The 18,687-nt window shown below is 36.4% G+C and overlaps 1 protein-coding gene across 1 annotated transcript; it reads left to right on the top strand.

Moving 5' to 3' along the window:
* The first annotated feature begins 14,452 nt into the window (after positions 1–14,452).
* LOC146169802 (RPE-retinal G protein-coupled receptor-like) lies at positions 14,453–18,465 on the top strand. Its single transcript, XM_083387376.1, has 7 exons — positions 14,453–14,504; positions 15,805–15,989; positions 16,422–16,521; positions 16,632–16,788; positions 16,920–17,031; positions 17,222–17,341; positions 18,319–18,465. The coding sequence occupies exons 1-7, from the start codon at positions 14,453–14,455 to the stop codon at positions 18,463–18,465; spliced, it is 873 nt and encodes a 290-aa protein (XP_083243502.1).
* Positions 18,466–18,687: the final 222 nt, after the last annotated feature.

Below are 18,687 nucleotides of genomic sequence, written 5' to 3'. Positions count from 1 at the left end.
ATGGCTTTGTGAAGCGGGATACAGCGCAATGAGCATATTGAAAACGAAACAATTGTAATCGTTTGAAGTAAAGTAAGACATGCGGTTACCTGATCCGTTAGAAATTAGTGCAGTTCTAAGCAAATAGGTGTACGATAAATGGTGCATCCAAAGGATTCTGCGTAAGAAGGCTAAGTTTATTACTACTTGACCAACCCTAACCCCACTTGATTTAATCTAGCCTATACATAAACTCTTTTGGTTTCAATACATCAATTTGTGTATATACCCTGATCAAGAAATTATCTTTTGCCCTCCCGAGTATGGGCTTTTTCCCCATCGTTCAAATAATTATTAAATTACCGCACATTATTTGGGTTAGGGTTCTGGTCGGTCAGGTGTTATTAATTCTATCTAACATTTTTGTTATCTTTTGGAAATTTTCAGCGAATATTTTCGTTTATCTTTGCTGGGAGTTTACCTAAAGGTCCAATTAGTTGCCACGACCACAACGTCTAAAAGTCAGACTTTTCTTTCCTTTTTTTCTTGCCCTAATTGTCGTAGACCGTTTTGCTTAGAAATGCACTAATTTCAAACGGATGGCGTAATGCGGTTATGGTTAAAAGACTTGCTGTTATGCAAAGTGGAGCCGCGTTTGCAGAAACAAGTGGATACTACGCAGTCGCAACTATCGCACTAAATGCAATTCATTGTTACCAAATTGATGCTAAAGTTCGTTCGTGTGCTTAAGTCAAATTCATGTTAACCAAAACTCATTTTGGTTCACATGTGAGCCACAGTTCTCTGGAATTGTGTATAACAGGGGCTGGTCGCGGGCCAACCCAAACTCAGTAAGTTCTCGACGGGCCGTAATAAAATTACTTTATGATAATAGAAGGAATGCATCAGCGAAAAAAAAAATATTTTCATTCGTATCTGATAGTTGGGGTAAATATTAATTCTAATTTTATTTAAATTGGGGTCGCTTATTAAAAAGGTTGGAGAGCATTGGTCTAGAGCAGGGATGGCGAACCACTGACCCGCGGGTAATGAAGTGACCCACCACAGATATTTAATGACCCACTTGTCTCTCTAAAAATACCGAAATGTTTTCCATCATTTTCGAAAAAGGATAAATTAATTCTTCGTTAGATAGCACTATAATACTGTTTAAATCAGGGCTGCCTATTCTGTTGGTTGTGCAAACGTCTTTTTAGGGGTAATGAGTAGGTCTATTAACTGCACTTCAACAAATGCGTGCAGATAAGCAGACAAATAAAATAATGTTGTTTACCACTGTAAAACGTAAAGTCGATCGTTTAAGGAACCTTGAGGGCACGCAAGCTAAAATCCGTGTTAAACCATGCCGAAAAGCTTTCTACTAAACTCCTGCAAACCCATTTGAAATTTGGAAGCAGCAGCATTTGTTTATTTAAGTTCCTAATCAACGGGGGAATCCGGTTTGGAAATCGTTGAAAAACCTTACTAACCCAGACAATAAGACTTAAAACAACGCAGCAGCAAAGTTTCGAATAAAATTAACATATAAGTTAAGTATATGACCCACTTGTGAATTTTGTAAGGAAAAAGGTCGTGTTTGTGACTCGCGCGACAAAAAGGTTCGCCATCCCTGGTCTAGAGCAGGGGTGGGCAATTATTTTAGCCGCGGGCCGCATGATAAACTTAAAATGTTGTGGCGGCCCGGGTCAAAAATTTAGAGGGGGCGCCAAGCATTGAGCACAGACAAAAATTGTTCATTGCTTGACATATTGGCGTTTATTAAGTTGCGGGGCGCGTTAACCCAAAAGTTAAGATTATAATACATAAAAATTTTGAAAAACGTGCATGTTTTTTCTTCTTTCTTTACGTTACCGAAGTGTTACTTGCGGTACAACGGCCATATTGCAAAAATATGTAATTCGGGAGAAACACACAACATGGCATTAACTAAATTAGGTTGACGAAATGTGAATCGGCATATTTCAGAGTTTAGAAAACGGTTCATATTTTAAAGAAAGAATACATTCGACGTGAAAAAATATATAAATATTAGGCTAACTTTGTTAAACTTTAGTTGAAGAGAGTGCCATAGTGCAGAGGACGCTATTTGCCTGCAAAGCTATTTTGCTATTTTGCCTGCTGCTAAAAAAGTTGGATGGAACTTACGAGAAAGACAGAAGAGATTTGATTGGCTGGCTGGATCAGGCCCGCGGGCCGTATGTTGCCTAGGTCTGGTCCAGACTGCACTTTTAATGATCAGGCGAATTAACGCGAAAAATGTATATGTGATCAAGGCAGGTATTTTGATCTTATGCAATTGTCCAGGTGTAATTTTATAAACTCTCCATAATGTTTTAAACGTTTCTAAAATATATTTACTTTTTATTGCCGGAAATCAAAATCGTTTTTTTTTACTTACTCAACCAGGAACCACCAGGAGTATAATCATACAACGAATGTTTTTAAACTTTACACCAAACGTTAAAACATCGTTGTAAATATATTATTTACATTATATGATCGTATTTATTCTTGGCAGCAAAATCCCTCTGTTATCAGCAAGGGGGTACAATTCTCAGGACGTTGACCGGAAAATTTTAGTAAGTCTGCAAAACCGCTAATCAGAAGATAAAGGAAAGTGATACGTCATATTTTCGGCGCGTTTTACCATGCATAGCTCCTTTTTTTATTCGCCACCTCCGATTTTTGCTGATTTCGTTTAGAGTAGACCGACGTACGTTTTGTAGGTTTGCCGCTAAATTGTTTTATCTCTGTTGGTGTGCCGCCAGTAAATAAGGTTGCGGGGCACAGGTGTAGACTAGACTCTTTGAATCCTACCACTTTTTCTTCCGTGAGTTTCTTTTGCTAACGTTAGGGTTAGGGTGCGAGTTAGCGTTCGAGTGGGTCAAGTTTTATTATAATATTTATTCTCTCATATTTCTATATTTATTTATTGCAATTTCAATATCGACAACTCCTTTGCCATAAAAAGTTTTTTTAACACATTCAATGCTTTTACCCCATATCCTCTCACTATCCGTTTATAGTGTTTCAGCCTCTGGCTGCTACAGTCTGTCCAGTTGCGTTGACCAAATGTGAAATCTGGACGAAAACTTCCTGAGCCGGTATCACAGTGGTACTATAGTGGTGCATTAAACACCAAGTATTCAATCGATTCAATAAAATACTTGAAATTCGCTGCCCACTGAATGTCGACAAATTTTTTGTTGCCGTGTATCCAGTTGCACCTAGATTTGTGTTGTTCTGTTTTGATTGTTGCAAAGATAAGCACGAATATTGTAATACAGAAAAACTCTAGGTCTTCAATTCTGCAACAAATTTGGACAATAAAACGTGGCGCAGCTAACCTGGAGCAATCTTCATTTCTGCCTAATTGGCTGTGCTGTCCCTAAGGCAAATTGCAACACAAAATTACGGAAGGAGAAAACAGGTAAAGTTTATCCAAGCATTTTGTTCATTCTTTAGTTAAACTCGTGTCAGGTTAAGAGTAACAAAACAAACACAGAGTAAAAAGTCCTAGATTTTTTTCTATTTAGATTCAGTAAAGTTAGTTTACGAAAAATATTGGTAAACATCTCAGTTAATAAGTTTAACGTTTATATATGTTGTCAAATATATACTTAATTTCGAACATTATTTTTGAATTTTGTAAAAATATTTTAGTTTGGGCTACAGTGTTGATTTGCAGCAAATTTTATCTTAGAACAGTTGCAATGGTAGTTTATGTCCTGAAATTAACCTACATGCTCTTTGCCGAAGTTGTTTAGTTATTCCCTAGTCCAGTGTTTCTTTACTTTTTAGGGCTCGTACCCTTTGAGTTTTTATAAAATTTTCTCGTACCACCTGCCTACAATGGTAAACGGAACGAAATAAAATTGTAACAAAGGAATTAAACTCAATGTATTTATAACTTATGTGTTGAATGCATTCATTAAAAACAGTCTTGTAGGCTAATTTCAACAATATTTACAACGTACAAACAATCATTCAATTTACTAATGACTTCTTTGTTTTTGCTTTTCATAAGTTACTTGACAAATCTAAATAGCGCATTATTTCACACTGCATGTCCTACCCCCTGCTTTGGTGCTTCGTATCCCCAAGGGGTACACGTACCCCTGGTTAAGAACCCCTGCAATATTCGGTTTCTAGCGCTATCAAATCTGAGTGGAATATGCATTCGCATTTCGAATCAGTTTCATTAGCAAAACAAATAGGCATAGAATTGTTTGATAACCTCACAATTGATAACCACATGTACTAACGTTATGTGAAATCGACTGTGGAATATTTTTGACGATTACGCGAACTTAGCTTATTTGTTTGAAGATTCGTGAACGGCGTTGGGATGGGGAATATCCGGAGGTAAAGATGGAAACTCAAAAGTTATCCTGAATTCTCAAGGTAATTTCAAAAGCATTTAAGGCCATTTTGAGCACGGATTTAATTTACACTATGTGTAGTACCAGTCAACCATAACGCTTTAGTGCAGTGCTTCCCAACCTTTTTCAGTTCGCGACCCACTTTAAATGCAAGTGTTATTGGCAGTGTTGTAATGACCTAGGTCACTGTTTTCAATTGACTTTACTTGACTGAAGTCAAGTTTAATATGAAGTTTATGTTTCACGAATATGACCCGAATTGAATTTTAAAATATTTTTTAATCGAAATTTGGAACAATGTTGTTGGGCTTTATTTAGCCTCGTTTAAGGCTATATGTTTAGCTGTAGAAATAAGCACAAAAACAAATTTTAAATCAAACTATAATTGCGTTTTTTATTGCAGTGTTGATAGCATCCCTAAATGACAGGCTCGAACTACACTTCCATCATTTAAAGAGAGGACCTTCATGGAAGTTTCCATCTTCGTATAAACCAAGTGATGTAAAATTACTTATTGTTATGGCTGTAGCGCGTCAACTTCGATTGCAGGATCCGGGAAATTAGTTTCCGATATTTTTTCCACGCACATGTTGCTTTTTAAGGCAGTTGTTTATGACTTGCTGGCAACAGTGCACTTTTATCATTTTTGTATTATATGCGCAAAACACAGCTTTACAATTTTAACATAGCTGCTCTGTACTTTGATTTACCCGATTGAAAGGCTTACGCCAGAAGAAATTACGCGGTTCGTAAGTTAAGTGCGATGTTTTTAGCGGTCACGTTTAGTGGCTTTTATCATGCATTTTGAAATTCGCGATACGCTCAGTGTTATATGCAATACGCCACGCGACGGTTAAGGTTTTTGCAATTGTTATCGGAACCTAACGTTTACGGCTCACTATTTAAATTAACGGCTGTTTTTAGCAATTAAGAGGAATGTTGTAGGTTAGATAAGGTTCGCAATTTACATAACAACTGTATTGTTGTTTCGTGTTGCAAGTTAGGCTGGCGAAACGGCTCAATAATACATTTGGCTTCAATTATTATATTTTGTATTACTATATCCTTCAATCGGAGTTGACCATGGGTTTGAAAACCAGGATAAGTGGTTTAAATAAATTTAGTGAAAACCTAAAATTATAAAATTTTTAGAAAATTCATTTAAATTTAATTCATTTTAGAGTTTAAATACAATACTTAAAACAAACTGCGCTGCAGCCTTTAATTTGTTGTTGTTTTATTAGATATTTAGACGTATGGTTTGGGTTCGGGTTCGTGATAGTTATAATTAACACACTACTCGGGCGACGGGCAAGTGCCCCTGGTTTTAAACTGATCGAATTTTTTGTAGAAAACCACTTTATTTAGTGGATTTGAGATTACGTTATATTAATCAATTAGAACTAAATCAAACCTGAACCAAGAACAAACATTCACATACAATAGTTAATGAATAGTGAGTTAGGTATTTTAAGTTGGCAATAAATCCTTTGACGCACGTTTGCCACTAAACGTTAGGCGTTTTGCTCCGTTTAGGTAAATTGCGCTTCTAATAAGTAAACAGTGTAGTTTGGTAGGCCATCTATGCTCAAGTTAGTCGAATAACAAAAATCAAAGCAATTCTAATCAGGTTAGAAGGACTGTAGGGAGCAGTAGATGTTAAAACACCATAAATGTATTCCAAGTCATAAAAACATAAAAATCTTAAATCGCCAATAAAAATAGAAATCTTATTACTATTTTCTCAAATTATTGGTCCAGCCGCTTACCTGAGTCCAGCCGCTTACCTGAAAAAGCAGAAGCCAAATGTAAACACAGAAAATATCTTGGAAATGGCTGTTTTGATCAGTTTATTTGATGTCTTTCATGACCACCAAAAGCGTGATCATATTGCGTAGATAAGAAAATAAAATATCTAAACAATGAACATCTCTTCGCAGCAGTTAAAGGCCGAAAAAGGTTTTTTCGCTAAAGCCATAACGCGAATGGCGATGTTTGTTAAACTTTAACTTAGGAGTTTAAAAACGTGTTCGGCGCTGGTCTAGAATCGTACCACAACAAACATCATTTTGGGTGAGGTTGGGTCAAGTTTTATTAAAGTAATATTGCTTACCCACCCAAACCAAGACGCTAACCCACACCCTAACTCAAATATTGTGCATTGATTTAATAATTGTTTGAACGCTGTTGTAGGATTATAGACCAGCGCCGTTATGACATAAAGAATACAAAATTAATTTTTAGTCTATGTTATTAAATATTTTTGCTCTTTTTCTGGCAACCAGTGTAACACAAATTTGTTCAATTTTAAGTTTAGTCAACCTGTACATCATGACACATTATGTCAAGATCTGGGGTTTGCAATTCCAAATCGAGAGGTGTGCGATTGTTTTTTGCACACCTTTTGTTTTATACCAAAATTTGACCGTTTTTGAAGTTTAAGTTTGCATGGTACTTATTCAGATATTCACACAAACATCTTTAAAAAAATAAGGTGCGGACCTGCCATCGCGCGGAATATGGTTGAGTTTGTCCTTATTTTTAGCAAAAAAAATAACACTGTATAACAATACCCTTTAAAAAGTAAACAGTTTAATCTAGGATATTTTGAAATTGAAAATGTGCTTAAATGTAAAATACATAACAAAACTATAAAGTATATTTGTCAAAATTAAAGATACAAAGTACAAGCTCAATCTAACTATGGCCCATGGAAACTATTTTACACAAATATTAAAAATCAACAAATAAAATAAAGTAAGAGTCCTTCCAAATAAGGTCACCACTTCTTGACTTACATTTCACAATTGATTGATTGATTAGTACCTAACACCCAGTTTGTTTTGCTGTAAAAAACATTTCCCTAAAAAAAAGGTTATTTTTTCCATGCCCCTTTGGCAACTGGTAAATTTTTTTCTATGCTGCTAAAAGTGTTTTCTATATAAGCATATTTTCAGGGCTTAGTGTTTATTTTCAATTTTTACTTTATTTTATTTTTTTTTATTTTATTTTATTTATTTTTTTTTTAATATTTTGTATTGTGTACTTTATATTATATATTTTGTTTTTTATTTTCCTTTCTGCAAGCAAAAACAGATATGGGCCGAAAACTTCCCCACTTAACTTATGCCTTTGATGCGAAAGGGGTTCAAATATGGCGTAGAATTTGGGGAATGATCGAAACATATATTTGATAAATAGAATTTACGTAGATAATGCGTATGGTCATTTTATTAACTTTTGACCAGCTTACGTGTTTGAAAAGCAAATATTATCATTCTCTTAAAGACTAAAAATGGTTTAACGCCTATGGTTTGCTATACTTTTGCAAACTTTTACTCGGTAAATTTTTACCATGGCTTGGGCCGAGCAATCACTGTTAAAACAGGCTTTAAATCTGTAGTTTTAAACAATATGAAAAACACTATTATGTTCTCAATACGCACACTATTAAATCGAAAGTTTTGCTAGATGTTTAGGCCTGATGTTGGTAGTGTGCTGGTTGGAGCAAGATGCACGACAGGTGCTAACAGAGAGGCGTAGACTGCCTTAAGATTTCGCATTTAAACTTGCGGCGGTAAATACACCCTATTGACACTTAATTATTAGGCGAAGATTATCGCGAAGTAATTGGTCGCCCGAAAAAAAACTAACGCCGCATTGAAAAGCATTATAAATGAGTCGCCGATATTCTGCTTTGAACATCTCTACTCGCAATGCTTCCCTCCGTTAATTGTACGGTGGGTGAAACTTTGTTCACGGCCTTACCTCTTTGTGTATTACCCCGACAATACGATGAAATACGATTTGGAGAATATTGGAAAAATCGCATTTGGAGAATATTTGCTATTTGCACCTGTATAGTATGTTACTCCAATCCAACATATCAACACACAATTTTAAGTTGTGTAGGACTGGTGTTGATATGTTGGATTAGAGTTGCCACCAGAATTCGCATTTAAATTTGCGGCGGTAAAATAAGTTGTTTCTTAACAGCATTAAGTAATTTTACTAAAGAGAAGCCTCGTTTTAAAATGCAAGTCGCACGAGCCCAGTTTGGGACGTGCCACTTCGCACAATGAAAGTCTCACGCGCGGGACAATAAAGCGCAGCAGGCGGTGAGTCGCTTCGTCACTTCACAAGCTGGACAAAGCAAGCGAATATGAACGAATTCTGTATGAAAGTTTTTCTGCTGCTAGATGGCAGTCGTTAGCTATAAAGAGCTAAAACGCAATATTTCAGGTTTTTACCCCCCCAAGCAAAGGCCCCTGGGGGTGCAGCCTCATAAACTTTTACAAAGCACCTACATACCACTCTACGCCATGTGTGAAAATTTGAAGGTTTTACGATGTCTACTTTTTCTATAAAGCTTCGGACAAAAATCGGTCTGAAACATACCATAGGAAACCATAGCAAACCATAGCAAACCATAGCAAACCATAGGAAACCATAGCAAACCATAGGAAACCATAGGAAACCATAGGAAACCATAGGAAACCATACCAAACCATAGCAAACCATAGGAAACCATAGGAAACCATAGGAAACCAAAACAGAACTAGACGGGGGTGCGGTTGTTGTATATTTTGTCAGGGGGTATATTTTCAGGGCTTAGTGTTTATTTTCAATTTTTACTTTATTTTATTTTTTTTATTTTATTTTATTTATTTATTTTTTTTAATATTTTGTATTGTGTACTTTATATTATATATTTTGTTTTTTTATTTTCCTTAACTTGTTTCTGCAAGCAAAAACAGATATGGGCCGAAAACTTCCCCACTTAAAATATGCCTTTGATGCGAAAGGGGTTCAAATATGGCGTAGAATTTGGGGAATGATCGAAACATATATTTGATAAATAGAATTTACGTAGATAATGCGTATGGTCATTTTATTAAATTTTGACCAGCTTACGTGTTTGAAAAGCAAATATTATTATTCTCTTAAAGACTAAAAATGGTTTAACGCCTATGGTTTGCTATACTTTTGCAAACTTTTACTCGGTAATTTTTTACCATGGCTTGGGCCGAGCAATCACTGTTAAAACAGGCTTTAAATCTGTAGTTTTAAACAATATGAAAAACACTATTATGTTCTCAATACGCAAACTATTAAATCGAAAGTTTTGCTAGATGTTTAGGCCTGATGTTGGTAGTATGCTGGTTGGAGCAAGATGCACGACAGGTGCTAACAGAGAGGCGGAGACTGCCTTAAGATTTCGCATTTAAACTTGCAGCGGTAAATAAGATTTCGCATTTAAACTTGCAGCGGTAAAAACTATTGACACTTAATTATTAGGCGAAGATTATCGCGAAGTAATTGGTTTATGCGTATGGTCATTTTATTAAATTTTGACCAGTTTACGTGTTTGAAAAGCAAATATTATTATTCTCTTGAAGACTAAAAATGGTTTAACGCCTATTGTTTGCTATACTTTTGCAAACTTTTACTAGGTAATTTTTTACCATGGCTTGGGTCGAGCAATCACTGTTAAACAGGCTTTAAATCTGTAGTTTTAAACAATATGAAAAACACTATTATGTTCTCAATAAGCAAACTATTAAATCGAAAGTTTTGCTAGATGTTTAGGCCTGATGTTGGTAGTATGCTGTTTGGAGCAAGATGCACGACAGGTGCTAACAGAGAGGCGTAGACTGGCTTAAGATTTCGCATTTAAACTTGCGGGGGTAAATACACCCTATTGACACTTAATTATTAGGCGAAGATTATCGCGAAGTAATTGGACGCCCGAAAAAAAAACTAACGCCGCATTGAAAGCAAGCATTATAAATGAGTCGCCGATATTCTGCTTTGAACATCTCTACTCACAATGCTTCCCTCCGTTAATTGTACGGTGGGTGAAACTTTATTCACGGCCTTACCTCTTTGTGTATTACCGCGACAATACGATGAAATACGATTTGGAGAATATTGGAAAAATCGTATTTGGAGAATATTTGCTATTTGCACCTGTATAGTATGTTACTCCAATCCAACATATAAACACACAATTTTAAGTTGTGTAGGCCTGGTGTTGATATGTTGGATTAGAGTTGCCACCAGATTTCGCATTTAAATTTGCGGCGGTAAAATAAGTTGTTTCTTAACAGCATTAAGTAATTTTACTAAAGAGAAGCCTCGTTTTAAAATGCAAGTCGCACGAGCCCAGTTTAGGACGTGCCACTTCGCACAATGAAAGTCTCACGTGCGGGACAATAAAGCGCAGCAGGCGGTGAGTTGCTTCGTCACTTCACAAGCTGGACAAAGCAAGCGAATATGAACGAATTCTGTATGAAAGTTTTTCTGCTGCTAGATGGCAGTCGTTAGCTACAAAGTGCTAAAACGCAATATTTCAGGTTTTTACCCCCCAAGTAAAGGCCCCTGGGGGTGCAGCCTCATAAACTTTTACAAAGCACCTACATACCACTCTACGCCATGTCTGAAAATTTGAAGGTTCTACGATGTCTACTTTTTCTATAAAACTTCGGACAAAATCGGTCTGAAACATACCATAGGAAACCATAGGAAACCATAGGAAACCAAAAAAGAACTAGACGGGGGTGCGGTTGTTGTATATTTTGTCAGGGGATATATTTTCAGGGCTTAGTGTTTATTTTCAATTTTTACTTTATTTTAATTTTATTTTTTTTAAATTTTTTTTTTAATATTTTGTATTGTGTACTTTATATTATATATTTTGTTTTTTCCTTAACTTGTTTCTGCAAGCAAAAACAGATATGGGCCGAAAACTTCCCCACTTAAAATATGCCTTTGATGCGAAAGGGGTTCAAATATGGCGTAGAATTTGGGGAATGATCGAAACATATATTTGATAAATAGAATTTACTTAGATAATGCATATGGCTATTTTATTAAATTTTGACCAGCTTACGTGTTTGAAAATCAAATATTATCATTCTCTTAAAGACTAAAAATGGTTTAACGCCTATGGTTTGCTATACTTTTGCAAACTTTCACTAGGTAATTTTTTACCATAGCTTGGTCCGAGCAATCACTGTTAAAACAGGCTTTAAATCTGTCGTTTCAAACAATATGAAAAACACTATTACGTGCCTAATACGCAAACTATTAAATCGAAAGTTTTGCTAGATAAGTTTAGGTCTGATGTTGGTATGCTGGTTGGAGCAAGATGCACAACAGGTGCTAACAGAGAGGCGTAGACTGCCTTAAGATTTCGCATTTAAACTTGCGGCGGTAAATACACCCCATTGACACTTAATTATTACGCGAAGCTTATCGCGAAGTAATTGGTCGCCCCAAAAAATGCTGACGCCGCATTTAAAGCAAGCATTATAAATGTGTCGCCGATATTCTGCCTTGAACATCCCTACTCGAAATGCTTCCCTCCGTTAATTGTACGGTGGGTGAAACTTTATTCACGGCCTTACCTCTTTGTGTATTACCGCGACAATACGATGAAATACGATTTGGAGAATATTGGAAACATCGTATTTGGAATATTTGCTATTTGCACCTGTGCTGTATGTTACTCCAATCCAACATATCTACACACAATTATAAGTTGTGTATAATAATATAATAACCTATGGCTTTGAAGCGAAGGGGGTTCAAATATGGCGTAGATTTTGGCAAATGATCGAAACATACATTTGATCAATAAAAATTTACGTAGATAATGCTTACGGCCATGTTATTACATTTTGGTCAGCTAGCATGTTTAAAAAGTCAATATTTTCATTCTCTCTAAATGATTTAACGTCTATGGTTTGCTATACTTTTTCCAACTTTTACTGTGTAAATTTTTACCATGCCTTGGTCTGAGCAATCACTGTTGAAACAGAGTTTAAATCTGTAGTTTTGAGCAATATGCAAACACGTTTATGTGCCTAATAAGCCACGTTTTATATTGAAAGTTTTGCCAATTTAAATCCAATAAACGCAAGATTTATTTATTTATGACGCCATGTTATGACGTAGCTTTGTAACGTCGTCGTTAAGAATGCGTTAAACTTAAGGTTTTTGTTGTTGCGGCCCTTGTATAATTATATTTGCTTAGACCTGGTGTTGATATGTTTGAATGGTGCAACAATTACAACATGTGCTAACAGAGATGTGTACACTGCCTGTAGGATTCGCATTTAAATTTGCGGTGGTAAAATATTTTGTGTTGTAAGAGCAATAGGTTTTTTTACTTAGAGAGGCCTCTTTATGAAAGGCAAGTCGCATGTGCATAGTTTTACTAGGCAAGCCACTTCCAACACAAATGTTGCACGCGCGGGACAATAGGGCGCAGCAGGGATGCCAGCAGCCGCCTCGTCGCGACGCGAGCTGGACAAAGCAAGCGAATATGAACGAATTCTGTATGAAAGTTTTTCTGCTGCTAGATGGCTGTCGTTAGCTACAAAGTGCTAAAACGCAATATTTCAGGTTTTTACCCCCCAAGCAAAGGCCCCTGGGAGTGCAGCCTCATAAACTTTTACAAAGCACCTACATACCACTCTACGCCATGTCTGAAAATTTGAAGGTTCTACGATGTCTACTTTTTCTATAAAGCTTCGGACAAAACTCGGTCTGAAACAAACCATAGGAAACCATAGGAAACCATAGGAAACCATAGGAAACCATAGGAAACCATAGGAAACCATAGGAAACCATAGGAAACCATAGGAAACCATAGGAAACCATAGGAAACCATAGGAAACCATAGGAAACCATAGGAAACCAAAAAAGAATAACGGCAAAAACAAGATATGTCCCGAAAATAAATTTTCGGCCCATATAATAACGGCAAAAACAAGATATGTCCCGAAAATAAATTTTCGGCCCATATAAATAGCGGCAAAAACAAGATATTTCCCGAAAATAAATTTTCGGCCCATATAATTATACAGATAGATTGTTTGAAATTCAAATGCAAAACGAAAACCCTGGATATTGACCACACCAAATCTGGAGCCAACTTAATTTCTGCCCAGTGTTTTTATAGTTCAGTTTAAAAAAATATTGGAGTTTAATTTTTGTTTTCACTGCTTATTTAATTTATTTTCTAGCCAATTGCTTTTATCGTTACTTGTTTTGTTTTTATGTATATAATAAATTATTATTGTAACGAGTTCGTAACCTTATACGACAAAAATGCAGTATTCTGTGGCATGGCTAAGCCAAATTTGCCGACGAATCGGGTGAGCTATCAAAGTAAAACTCTGTTAGAAACAATTTCAAAGTTTTTTGGTGAATAATAATTATTATTTAACATATGTTTAAAGGTAATATATATTTGTGATTTGTTATTCGTTATTTCGGACACACTAATGTAGTTTTTAATTTTAAATGTCTGTATTTACTTAGTCCAGAATTTTATAAATTTAGATTAATCTTGTCGTATGTGCCTCTTGAACAAAATTCTAACAGACACGGATATAAATAGGTTTACCCAGAAAGTGTTCACATGATATGTGTGACACGCACCATGATAGGAAACACACAATGGGTATACGTAAGAATATCATCTACTTTTGTATGGGCTTTGATATTCTATTACGTCTTACTACAACCTCCAACCATTATGCTACAAAGGTTACAGATTTAGCTAAAAGCAGCATCGACCCTGGCAAATATGTCAAAAGTCTTTTTAGCATCGTGCGACGAATTAAAACCGGCATAAAAACATGACAACATTCTCATGGGTACACCATTTCGCTAGACTATCGATCTGGGTTGGTTAATGCTTGAGAGCGTGGCAAATCAGGTTTCGAGTAAAGCACGAAATATTCTTTGTAATATTACGCTTTTTATAGGGTAATTGTTATTCGCACAGGGGCACTGACACTCAATTGCAACTCTAAAGTATTTCGCTAGCAGCAGTTTTGTTAGTCGACGGGCATCAATATATTACGTTTGTTGAGTTGTAAACCATATTTGTGTGTAAAACGGTAAAGATCTGTTAGTCAAAATTCAATGCAGGGAATAATTTAGCGACTGCTTCTGCGCGTACAGTTTCTCTGCATACATTTTAATGACTCCCCCCTGGTTTTGAAGCCCATAGATATAAAACGGAAATTTGAAACCCTGACTGATTTAGAGTGGAGATGGACGAAGTAACGACCAAGTATGCCTATGGCACTGGAATGGCTGTTCTGGGTAAGTTTTTGGCCTATTGACAACCGTATATACTATAGTAAATCCGAGTTTTAAACTTGCAAAATCTTGCAAGAAGACACGATTAATATAGGTCGACATGTACACAATCTTTTTTTTAACAATCGCTGAAATTATAAAGGTAATGTAAAGCTTACCAACCAATGTATTATGTCTAAACTCTAAACCAGTGCCTTTCAACCCGTGGGATGGTACGCACTTGTGCGGATGTAAAATATTGTTGGGCGGATGACGAACGTCGTGCGGATAAATAAAAAGTATAAAAAGTCGTGCGTGCATAATGTTTTCCTACATTATGTATAATACAGTAATCAAATAAGCTGGTGCGCCCACTTATGCGTTACAGGTTCAGTAATATAGTCTCGAATAATGGTTCATTGCAGCTTAAGCTATTTATTTTATATCGGTCAAGGCTTAGGCTCAAAAATACCCTTTCATGGGTATTTCACAAATAAAATTAAACGTTGCAAACTTACTGAGCTTGTTTCGTGCGGATGAAAATTTTCCGAAATAAGAAAGTGCGGATGGAAATTTTTAAGGTTGAAAAGCACTGCTCTAAACTAATACCGGCACCTAAAAACACATCGTTGGACCACTTACCACTTTGCCGTACCGGCAGTGCTTACGCTGCGTGGTTATTATAGGCAAAGGAGCATTGCGAATTGACCAAAAATGTTTGTGACAACAAGAAGTGACCGCGTCTGTGCGCGGAAATGTTTGGCACATCTAAAAATAGATTTGCCTCTTAATTTATGACTGGCCAATGCGGGGTATGAGATTTTTGGTGACAATTAAAAAGTTGCTGTAAAACGTCGAAAAGACTAACTAATTGAGTGAAGCATGATTCGATATTCAAACTAGCCCTGTGCTGGTAAACTTTCTGGTCAATTGTAACTTTACTATATTATATAGCCTAAATTGGTACGTCGTTTATGACCAAACTTGCCTACAAAATCCACATTCGTTTTTTATGTGACAATGTTCAAATACGGATTAATTGTATCTTCCAAACTACAGATGATGCTATATGTATAGACCCATGCACATGATTGATAGTTTGACCTCATATGCCCTGTACCGCCTTATGTGAATCACCGTTAGATTGAGGATTATCCGCACTTTCTTAGTGAACAAGTAGCCTACTAGTAATAAATAAGCTTTCTAAAATAATTTGAGGGGCACGCAGTTGGAGAATCACTTTAATCTGTATGCATGTATATCTACTTGATGTGTTTTCCATTTAGGACAGTTTATCACCGTAATTTCACCGTTTTTGTTCAAGGCGGGATTTCCTGCTTCGGATATGGTCTTATTGCACTAATGCTAAGCGGGCGCCCCGATGTGAAGAAAAAGAACCGCTTCCTCATTTCTCTGGGATATTCCGATGCCATGATTGCAGTCCACGCGTTCGCTTCAACTGCCGCTGTTATCTACGGAAGCTGGCCATTCGGAATGCTGGGCTGCTACGTAAGAACGTCGCCTGTTTATCACATCGCGTGAACATTTTGCAGTTTAGGAAATTCAACTACAGAACTGATCCAGTCACGACCTTAACCGAAATGAAGTGCACAAACCGTGAGATATGCTGCCTCTGCTCCTTGTTGAATTTTAGAACTTTAAATCTCTAAACAGGAAAAAATATTGTGGGCGTGAAAAAAATACTTTCTTCCAAGCCATGCAACCATCAATTTCATATGTTATACACTGCCTTTTTGAGTGAAGCAATGCCTATTAGAACAATATAACAAAAAGTCGGACGCAATAGGCCTACAACTATTGAAACAATTCCAAGTGACATATGCTATTTTACAATTGGCACAGTGGTTGTACGCGGTCGTGTACGATGAGTTCTCGTAAAACGTTACTTTTGTTATCTAATACAAGTGCGTTCGTTTGTAGGCCGATGCCGTGGTTGGAATGGGTTGCACTTTTGTCAGCATCTCCACCGTTGCTTGGATTGCAAAAGACAAGTTCTATCGCGTCTGCAAGCCAAACAAAGGTAAAAACACACAATGAGTACAATTTAATTTCGCCGTCGTGTTGCAAGAGCCGCAAAACCTTAAAATATACGTAAAAAACAGGTTTAATGACTGGTAGTTTGTGTTCCAGCGGGCCAAGGATACAGCTTCTATTTGAAGCTGGTTTGGTTGACTGGAATGATTGCTGGCCTTTTACCCCTCATTGGATTCGGAGAGTACGGATTCGAATCGGATGACCCGGAATATCAAACAGGATGCCTTCTCAAGTTTGATACGACAATTACAAAGTAAGAGACTTCCTGTTCTTGTGGGAGAAATTATCCAATCTCGCTGATTAATACAAGTGTCTATTTTACATAATTTTGTATGTTTGTTAACTATCGCTGACAGACAACTACAACTCTTGTATTTTTCGCAGCAAGTATCGCATCTACATAGTCGGAGTGGCAACTGCTTGGTTTGTAATTCCCATTTACAACATCATCAGCCACTACGGAAAAGTATCGAAGAAGAATGGCGAAACATGTTTTGTATGTATTTTTATTTTTAAAAGGCTGGTCCTATGCTGGCAAACTTTTAGTGAAACTATAACTAGGTGGTTATTTACAATTGATATATCCTAAATTGGTACGCCTTTTTGACAAAACTTGTCTACAATACGCTTTGCATTTTGATGAAACACTGCCAAAATACGGTTTACTTGTAACTTCTGTTCTCCAGATGATGTATATCGTCCCCCTGCAGTTGATCATCAGTTTGACGCCATATGCCTTTTACGGCTTTATGTCAATCAGCGTTGGGGTTGCAGACTATCCACACTTTCTTGTGGCCGTTAACAATGTAAGTATCATGATTGAGCTATATGATAACCATAACAAAACCGTAGTCATTTTAGATTTCTTTTAATCAATGTATACGCACTCTACGGAACACGGAAAAAAAACAATATCTCATTTACCTATTATTTTTATTTCAACCCCCAAGTTTATTATGTCATATACACATGATTTCATTTTCAATCCACAAATTTATTCAGGCTACATATAATACTTTTGTTTAATGTTGTGAACCTAAGTCTGTACGACAAAAAATAATAATAATATTGTAAAAATGGTCGAATTAGTCGAATAGTCAGACAACACGCAACTGGCAGCACTGGATGTTTAGACCAGGGGTGTCCAACAAGCGGAACGCGTGCCAAATGTGGCACGCGACCAAATAAAAAATGGCACGCAAGCCCCCCTAAATTACTTAATTTGCTATTCAGCCAATTGTAAAAAAATACCTGATTTTTTATATAGTAAATTGCCATTGTTTATTCACAATATAAAACAATCGCTGCAATCACGACAACTAACAAATATACTTCTAATACTTTAACATTATATTTTAGTGGAGGCTAGCATTCACATAACCATAAAGCTTGGTATGAAGAAACAAAAAGTCAGCTCACCGACGGACATTTAGATGCAGTAATGCGCACTGCTGCTACACGTGTTATTTTTGTAAAGAAACGCTTTTATTATTACAAAGAATTATTTTACTAAACTTTGGCACGGGAAAAAAGTTATAAGATAAAAATTGGCACGCCGGCATGTTTGAGTTGGACGCCCCTGGTCTAGGGTCTAGACCCACTCGCCTCTCTCTTAAGTCAGACAAAAACTTGAAAAAAAAAAAATGCCCTAGTGGCCATTTGCTGGTGCTGGGTAAATTAATCAACAGTTGTATCGTAAATTTTTCAAAACAATTTGTTTTTTCTAATTAAGCAAGTTTTTTCCGAACTTATTTGTCTTGTAACAGTTTTGACTTTTTTAAAGTTGATGGCCAAGCTGTTTATCGCCACCAACCCGTTCTTGTATATCTGGGCGGACCCGGAACTGAGCAAACTCTTCAAGATTGTAGTTTGCGGTCTGGACCAGGCAGAAGGCGAAGGAGAAGACCGGTCTTTGAAAAAGACTGACTGAAACAGCGGTTACTCATATATTGTAATATAATGTACAAGTTAAATATGTAGATTTGTCGATGTTGTCGCAATTAACCTTGCAATACACTTGGGAGGCTAAAAAAAACATCTAAAAACATGAAGTTACCAGTATTATCAAAAGTTGTCGACTTTGTACTGCTGATAGCCCCTTTAAACTCGTTATCTACTCAATGAAACGTTTCGCTAACTTTAATTAATATAT

The sequence above is a fragment of the Ascidiella aspersa genome, chromosome 1 (assembly GCF_963924565.1).
Source record: "Ascidiella aspersa chromosome 1, kaAscAspe10.2, whole genome shotgun sequence".
Taxonomy (NCBI): Eukaryota; Metazoa; Chordata; class Ascidiacea; order Phlebobranchia; family Ascidiidae; genus Ascidiella; species Ascidiella aspersa.
This window is presented reverse-complemented; position numbering and strand designations above follow the sequence as displayed.

Excerpts from the sequence above, each read along its gene's own strand:
- LOC146169802 (XM_083387376.1), top strand. The coding sequence starts at position 14,453 with ATGGACGAAGTAACGACCAAGTATGCCTATGGCACTGGAATGGCTGTT. Across the intron at positions 15,990-16,421 it reads TCGGAATGCTGGGCTGCTAC|GCCGATGCCGTGGTTGGAAT; the intron begins GTAAGAACGTCG and ends GTTCGTTTGTAG. Across the intron at positions 16,522-16,631 it reads CGTCTGCAAGCCAAACAAAG|CGGGCCAAGGATACAGCTTC; the intron begins GTAAAAACACAC and ends TTTGTGTTCCAG.